Below are 9,006 nucleotides of genomic sequence, written 5' to 3'. Positions count from 1 at the left end.
GAAGTGGGGGGTAATATGAGGGAATTAAACCCTCCTCTTTCATACTGGAGAGTCAAAAATGTGTGAAGTTGATAAATCAACAAACACCAATATAAGCATTGAGTTAGTAAGAAAAATCAGCAGAAGAAAAATAGCTAAAGTGAGCTTTGCTGGGTACTGCTGGGGAAACAGACTGCTACTTAACTTTCAGATTTCCACTGTCTACATGCTTTGATTGATTGTTGGCATTTTTAAAAGTTCTGAACTTTTTTTTTCCTTTTTCATTCCAGAGAAGTTTCTGGATAGTACAAAGAGCTTCTATAAAATGCTTTATCCAGAGACCCAGTCGAGTTTCACCAGATGTTGCCAACGGTGTCCTTTACAGCAAAAGATCCAATCCAGGGTCACTGTTGCACCACGTTGTCACACTTGTTATTCTCCTTCAAGATGCAACAGTTCTTCAGTCTCCTTGACTTCATGATCTGAGAGCTGGTCATTTTTTCCTCTTCAATGTGGGTTTGCCTGACGCTCATCAGAGGAAACAAGCTAGCTGTCTGGGCTTTGTGACAGAAGGAATTTTCAGAGGCTGAGTACTCACTGTATCCTCCCAGGTGGTCCAGGATGACGGGAGACTTCTAACCAGTTCATTTCAGTTCGACTCCCTGCTGGGATTCTGCATGTCCACCCCAGATATACTGACTCAGAATCTGCATTTCAACAAGATCCCCAGATGATACGTATATAAACCAACGTACCTGCCACGAACGCAAAACAGCCGGCCCAGATCCACACAAAACTCCATTTTTCAACCAAGCTGTAGCTAGGCTAAAATTTTCATTGCTACTCTGAAAAGGCAATTCAGCATCCTGTCAAAGTTTAACTGTGCATAACACAAAAAAGAGTAAGGCTCAGGATTTTCTTTCCTTTTTTTTTCCCCCAGCTTGTGCTAGGAATTGTTTGTTAAAAGATATTCTCCAAGAATGTCTACAGCTTGTTCTAGGGAAAAATACTTTGGTCAACATGAGGTTAGAAAACCAAACTGATAATGTTAAGATGAAGCCCTGCAGTTGTCTTGTAACTCTGTAACCAAGATGAGGTAAAAGCCAATTAACCAAGTTTCAGTTATAATTTCCTGATTCCCCTAATTAGAGACTTCATTCACTGAAATCTTCACTTAATTTCTGTTAACTGTTTGTCAATGGTAAAAGTAAAAGCCTAAGCTTGTTCCTTTAAGATAAGGGGAATGGCAGGCTGCAGCTTTTATAGAAAGTTGACTTGATTATCCTTAATAGAATGGCTTGTTAAACAACCCGCAGGATATAACTGATGTTAAGAAGTTTAAGATTACAGTTTTGTTAAACAACCCTCAGGATATAACTGATGTTAAGAAGTTAGATTACAGTTCAACGAGCTCTTGTAAATTTGGCCCCGCTGCTCCCTCCCTCCTGTGCCGGGAAGCACAGTCCTGTTGCTTATTTCACGTGATAAAAACCGCCTGCTCCCTGCGTTCGGAGAACTGCTGCATCCTGCCTGGATGCTTGCGTGCCTCCTGGTTTATGAAACCTTTTATCCTTCAATAAAGCTTTTTATTTCTAACACAGTGTAAACGTCTAGTATCTCACCATGAGAGTTCTCAAATCACACATTTTTGTTAGGTGGACTCAAAGACTCCAAAGGAAGCCCTTTGCTGGCTTCTGAGATTCTGACATGCTCCTGTCATTCTCTGAATACTTCCTTGCTGTCTAGCACAAGACAGGCTCATCTTGGTCTTTCCCTGCCTCCATCCTGGAATCAGCCAGTTTTCCAGGTTTCCTTTTAGAAGAGAACGGTGTTTAGAACCCAAGCTTTGAGGGCTAGGTTTGCTCAGCGTTATTAGGGTGTCAGTGCTTCCAAGACCTCTCAAGGACAAAGTTAGGAAGCATACTTATGTCTGTACAAACACATATTCACCCATTTACGTGTATATTTATTTCTATAACTAACTGTCTATGTATCAAAACCATGAATTCACAGTGGTAACTCCAGTTCCACTCCAATAGCAAAGGGTTCATTTTAACGCCCTTTCTGTATTTGTATGTTCCTCCTCCAAGAGGAAAAAAGGAAAAAAAAAAAAAAAAAAAAAAACCTGGCTTTCATTATCCTCAACACAGTCATATATTTGCTCAGTCTCTCTGCACGTAGCCAAGCTTCTGACGTCATCAAGTTGCCACACCACTTGCATACCCTCTTCACGAGTTCTGGCTCCTCCCAGGCTGCCTTCCCACCACACTTGGCATGCATTGTTTTAATAAAAAAAATTTAAAAGAAAATAAAATTAACATGCCAAATATTATAAAAGACAAAAAAAAAAAAAAAAAAAAACAAGGTAAGAATTTATTTCAGGTAATATTCTTACTGCTGTAAGAATCAGGCAGAAACAAAAGATCCATGTTTTACCCTTCCCCACTCTCCACTCCAGCACTGTAATGCACCACAAAGTTTGATCTGTTCTAGAAAGAAACGAGAGGCACACAGCTTGGTTCCATGACTCCCCTGTCAATATCCTGTCTTGTACTAAAGACACACACACACATATCCACACACACTCTCGGGCACTGTGCTTTATGTGCTGAACTGACCCCATGGAGGAAGTCTCTACCTGAAATGTTGCAGTAAACAGTCTGTTGATAGAGCTTGGCTTCCACAGGGTTGAAGTACACGGTGATTTCAGCTGAAGAGTTGGGCCAGATGTCACCTTCCTGAGAAAGATAAAAGGCATCATGGAACAACATGATGAAGGGAAGACACTGCTTTCAAAGGTTGTTAAATTCTAATTTTAGGAAATATTTTTACAACAAATAAAAGAAAACACTATTTTACACAGCAGATAGTAAACTTATTGTTAACTTAAGGTGTGGTACAAATTGAAAACAAGTTCCACAGATAATTTCAGTAAGTTCATGAACATATAAAAAATTACTAAAGGAAACTAGGATGTGCAGAGCATTTAAAAATGTTGAGTGTTCAGTGACCATTCACTGTATGCCCAATGTGTGGCTAGCACTAGGGCTTTGGAAATGAATAAATGTGTGGTCTGTTATTGCAGAGCTCACATCTTAGTAGAAAGACACACACATATAAAAATATTTTATAATATATGTGATAAGTGCCGTACTCATATAAGTAAAGCCCAGAGGGGCCAAAGAGAAAGAAGGCCCTAAGTATCTCAGCGTACACACCTAACATTTGAGGTTGTCAGCATAAAGGAACAGTGTCATTCTCCTAAAACACAGCTCTCCCTAAATGTCAATGGCAGAACTGTGACCAGATCAAATCCTGGTTTTGATCTAGTGTGATATCCTCACTTTAATTCAAACCAGCGAAAGTCATAACAAAACCCAGTTTTGAAACTATAATGCAACATGCCACATATCAGAAGCCCCTGTTAAGTATTCTTTTGACAACATTTTTGTACTAACCATGTGACCTGGGAAATCTTCAATAACCTCTCAGGGCTGTAAAGGAGATGCTAACACACCTTCCTGAAACGGTTTCCTTAAGGTTTGAACAAGATCATGCAGGCCAAGTGCTTTATCCGTGACTGGTACATGGCAAGACCTCAATACACAACCATTTACTATGATGATGTTACTTTTATGCCACTTGGGAAGACCAAGATGAAAAGATTGAAAAAAAATGGGGAGGGAGTATATATATATATATATATATATTTATATTTATATATATGGTTTTTGTATAGAGAGCCAAATGAACATAAATGATAAACATATCTTAAAAATCTTTAATACATAATCAGTCCCAGCTGCTAAATAGAAGAAAATAAGGAAGACAACTTGACAAATAATCAGGTTCTGGTTTCAGACATGCCCAGTGCACAGTCTATTACCAGCCCGGCTAGAAATGAGCAAACTGCAGGAATAAAGGACTGAGAAACGGCAACTGGTTTAAATCGTAGCATTGAACCAGTAGGATAAAATAGAAAACTAACACCAATTTGGGTTTATTTATGAATTCGATCAGCCTGATGAATGCATGTCTCAGGCATACAGTGTCCCTCCTGACTTCAGAGTGATGGAGGGCACAGCGCCCCCAAGAAGGAGCAGGGGCTGAGGGCTGTGACTTTCACATGGGCCCCAAGCTCTCTCACATCCTTAGAACAGACCACTGCTCTACCCTCAGCACCTAGAATGTTGTTGTTGTTGTTGTTTGCCATCGAGTTGGCCCCGACTCATAGCGACCCCTCCTTGGGTTTCCGAGGCAGTATCACTACGGAAGTAGGATTGCCCAACCCTCCTTCTGAGGAGTGGCTGGTGGGTTTGAACCGCCAGCCTTCTGGTGAGCAGTCAAGTGCCTTAGGCACTATGCTACCAGAGCTCCCTAGAATAGAGATAGCTTATTGTAGGTGCTCAGCATTTATCACTCGGCTTACACATTTCATAGTTGTTGTTGTTAGGTGCCGTTGTGCTGGTTATGACTCAGAGCGACCGTGTGTACAACAGAATGAAACAACGCCCGGTCCTGCACCGTCCTCACAATCTTTGCCATGCTTGACCCCATCATTGCAGCCACTTTGTCAATCCTTCTCATTGAGGGTGTTCCTAAATGAGTCTGTACTTTACCAAGCACAATGTCCTTCTCCAGGGACAGGTCCCTTCTGACAACATGACCAAAGTACACGAGATGAAGTGTGGACATTCTCGCTTCTGAGGAATATTCTGGTGGTACTTCTTCCAAGACAGATTTGTTTGTTCTTCTGGCAATCCATGGTATTTTCAACATTCTCTGCCAACACCACAATTCAAATGTTTAGTTCTTCTTCGGTCTTCCTTATTCATTGTTCAGCTCTCACATGCATATGAGGCTACTGGAAATACTATGGTTTGAAACAGGGCACCTTAATCTTCAAAGTGACAACTTTGCTCTTTAACACTATAAAGAGGTCTTTTGCAGGATATCTGCCCAGTGCAATACATCATCTGATTTCTTGACTGCTACTTCCGATGGCAAGACTGTGGATCCAAGTAAGATGAAATCCCTGGCAACTTCAGTCTTTCCTCCATTTATCGTAATGCTGCCTACTGGTCAAGTTGTGAGGATTTTTGTTTTCTTTATGCTGAGGTGTAATCTATACCGTAGGCATTAGTCTTTGATCTTCATCAATGAGTGCTTCGAGTCTTTCTCACTTTCAGCAAGAAAGGTTGTATCATCTGCATCTCACAGGTTATCACTCTTCCTCCAATCCTCATGAAATTCTTCCTCATATAGTTCAGCTTCTCAGATCATCTGCTCAGCATACAGACTGAATAAACACAATAAAAGGATACAACCCTGATGAACAGCTTTCTGGATTTTAAACCACGCAGTATCCTATTGTTCTGTTCAAATGACCTTCTCTTGGTCTGTGTACAGGTCCCTAATGAACACAATGAAGTGTTTTGGAATTCTCACTCTTCGCAATGTTATCCATAATTTTTTGTGATCCACACAGTCAAATGCCTTTGCATAGTCAGTAAAACACACACAAACACCTTTCTGGTCAAGAATCTTTCAGCCAAGATTCATCTGACATCAGCAGTGATATCCCTTGTTCCATGCCCTTTTCTGAATCCAGCTTGAATTTCTGGCAATAGTTGTTAGTTATTGTAGGTATTAGTAGATGCCTACTCATCCTTGCAACTAATTTCTGCCAATTTCTCCTCAACTGGAACTATAAAAATCATAAAGTTTTAGAGCCATAAGGGGCCTTTGAGATCATGTGGGGCAGGGAGGTGCTAAGCACTGCCACTTCTGTAAGCATTTCACTGTGATACTTTTCGAAAACGTTGAAACAAGTATCTGTTCCTTTTGAATAAATGGAAAAACACCTGGCCATTTTTGTTTGGTAGGGATTTTAGTATTACAGAGTGTTAGGAACACTCGTGGCTAGAATGGGTGGATTAGGCCTGGCAAATTAGATGGGTTCCCTGTTCAGGTCTTCAGCTAGCCAATAAAGTATCAGTGGGTATCCCATTGCAGAACTCCTGAAGAACCTGGGCTTGCTCCGAACCGGTACATGTACCCCACTGGTAGATGGAGACTCTGCTCTACATCCAGACTGACTGACTGAAGGGCCAGTGGCCATCTTGGACCCTACGAGAGGTCAAGTTAACGGCTATCCTGGAAATCAGATAAGCTCCATATAGACGGGCAGATTCAAGGGTCTTGTGGTTTGTGGTGGGCCAGATCTCTTTTACATGCATGATCCCAGAAAAGAATCCAGGGTCCATTTGTACACAAGATGGCAACACACTTAAAAAACTCTGTAACCCAGAAACACTTTGACATCCCGTCACTGAAGAAATCTGATTCGCCGAACTGGTGGTTATAAATGTGTGGTGCTACAGGTGCTCTAGAGAGGCCACAGGAAGCTCCCCAGAGGTGACAAATGTTGACATTGGCTGTGATTGAGGAATGGATCATCTGATGTCAGGCCCTGAGAGCCGAGAAGCTCTTCTGACCTGCTGAGGGAAGGCCAACACAAGACCGTGCGAGCCAACAGTGTTCCGACTGAGTGATGAGACTGAGGCCTCAGGCTTTCTTATCCTGGGCTGCAGCTGGTTATTGTGCCTGTGACATCTGTGAGAAACCTGCAGCTTTTCTGAGCCCCAGAGATAATCCAAGAGCAAATCCTATTCCAAAACCCTCTCCTGGTTTGTCACAGGTAAAGTGTACTAAGAGGGCTGTGTGCATCTCTCAAACAGTGGTGTGGTCATTCAGTTTCCTCTCACAGAGGGATGAGCTCCATGTTAAGTCATTTGAAAGAGTATTCCGATTCTATCAGAAACATTTAGAAGGACACTTTCATTTTTCAGTTGGAATTAAAGTGCAAGTTAAAGAACTTCGATTTCTTTAGAGCAAAAACTCTCTACAGTACTTCCCAGCTAACCCTGAGTAAACACCAGAAAGAGGCAATAAGCTTAAAATGACCTCTTTTACTTACATGCCTTTGAAACATTTCCTATCATTACTTCAACATTTCTGAAAGTAACTTCCAGGTCATTTAAGCCTCTGAAAAGAAATTTTCTTTCTTTAATGCTGCAGTTTTAGCATTTTCAACCAAAACATTCTGAATTTTCCCTCCCGGCCCTGACATTAACATCCTTTCCTCTCGTCCTGTGAACCCTACCCCAGTGCACAGGAACCCCTGCTAGTCTGCTTTCCTTCCACAGGTGAGCCCTCTCCTACCAGTGTTTGTTTCCTTTCTCCAAATGAGAGACTGAGTATATGGGGCATCATCTATAACTGTTACTTTCATGAAATGACTTTCAGTTATATTGTAATTCTCTTCCTTCTCGGTCCTTTCTTTGTCCCTCTGATCCTTAATGAGCAAAGTAACTGCATTTCACTTATTAATAAAGTGATATGCTAGAGGGAATAAGCTTTGAATTTCCAGGCCTAAAACAAACTCTCATATTGCTATTTTCACCCAAATATTCTGGAAACGGAACTCCATATTTCCTTCTGGAATAAAAACAAACCACTGTGATTTGAGCGCAACAGTTCTGAGACTTTCTGAAAGCTGTCTATGAACAAAGTGCCACCAGTTCATAACAGGTGATTAATACAATCATGAGAAAAGTATCCTTTAAAAGTGATCTCCTTACATTTTATACACACACACACACACACACACATACACACACAATTAAAGGAGCTCTCTTAAAAATTTTCCCTAGAAAATTTTTAAGTAAAATAAACCAAGCCAAACTCACTGCTGTTGAGCTGGATCCAACTCATAACGACTCCTCCTTGGGTTTCCGAGGCGGTAACACTATGGAATTGTATTGCCCAACCTTCTTTCTGAGGAGTGGCTGGGGGGTTTGAACCTCCAGCCTTCTGGTTAGCAGTCAAGTGCCTTAGGCACTAAGAATTCACCAAGAATCACCTTCTTTGTACCCATTTAGCTCCTTCCCTTTCTTCTTTTCTTCCCCTTTCTTTCTCGTCCCTTCCCTTCTTTGCTCCTTTCCCTTCCTTCCTTGCTCTTTCCTTCCTTTCATTTCCTCCTTCCCTTCCCCTCTTTTCCATTGAAAGATTATTTCTAGCAAACTACGCCACATCAAAACTCAAAGTACAAGAAGAGAGCTACACTAATTGACAGTTTCAGCAAAGTCACAGGGTACAAAACCAACATACAAAAATGAGTTGGATTCCTTTATATTAATAAAGAGAACTCTGAAAAGGAAATCAGGAAAACAATACCATTTACAACAGTCACCCAAAAGATAAAGTACTTAGGAATAAATCTAACTAGAGACACAAAAGACCTATACAAAGAAAACTATAAAATGCTATTACAAGAAACCAGAACAGACATATATAAATGGAGGACTATACTATGCTCATGGATACGAAGACTTAACATTATGAAAATGTCAGTATTACCCTAAGTGATTTACAGATATAATGCAATACAATCCAGATTCCATCATCTTTCTTTAAAGAGATGGAAAAACTAATCACCAACTATACTTGTAAAGGAAAGAGACCTCAGATAAGTAAAACACTACTAAAGAAGAACAAAGTAGGAGGCCTCACACTCTCCAATCTCAAAACTTACTATATAAACACAGTAATTAAAACAGCCTGGTATTACTACGATGACAGACACATAGACCAATGGAACAGAATTGAGAACCCAGAAGTGAATCTATCCATCTACAGACAGATGATCTTTGACAAAGTGTCACAACTTATTAAATGGGGAAGAGACAGTCTCTTTAATAAATGATGTTGGCAAATGTGCATATTCCTTTGCAGAAAAGTGAAACAAAACCCATATCTCACACCCATATATAAAAACGAACTCAAGCTGGATCAAAAACCTAAAATCATAAAGACCATCAAATTAAAAATAGACAAACGTAGGGGCCCTAATTCAGGGCACAAATACATAGTTTAATTTAACTCAAAACACACAAATACTAGAAGACAAAATAGACAACTGGGACCTCCTGAAAATTAGACATTTATGTGCATCAAAAGATTTTA

General features: G+C 40.5%; 1 protein-coding gene across 1 annotated transcript in view; it reads right to left on the bottom strand.

The window, feature by feature from the left end:
- HYDIN (HYDIN axonemal central pair apparatus protein) overlaps positions 1–9,006 on the bottom strand; it is a 333,125-nt gene that overhangs the window by 268,152 nt on the left and 55,967 nt on the right. Inside the window, exon 9 of the mRNA XM_042780857.1 lies at positions 2,618–2,717. Within this exon, the coding sequence (XP_042636791.1) occupies positions 2,618–2,717 (100 nt within the window). The remainder of the gene's footprint in view (positions 1–2,617; positions 2,718–9,006) is intronic.

This window comes from Orycteropus afer, unplaced genomic scaffold, assembly GCF_000298275.1.
Source record: "Orycteropus afer afer isolate SDZICR_OR568_19922 unplaced genomic scaffold, OryAfe1.0 scaffold00067, whole genome shotgun sequence".
NCBI classification, from domain to species: domain Eukaryota; kingdom Metazoa; phylum Chordata; class Mammalia; order Tubulidentata; family Orycteropodidae; genus Orycteropus; species Orycteropus afer.
This window is presented reverse-complemented; position numbering and strand designations above follow the sequence as displayed.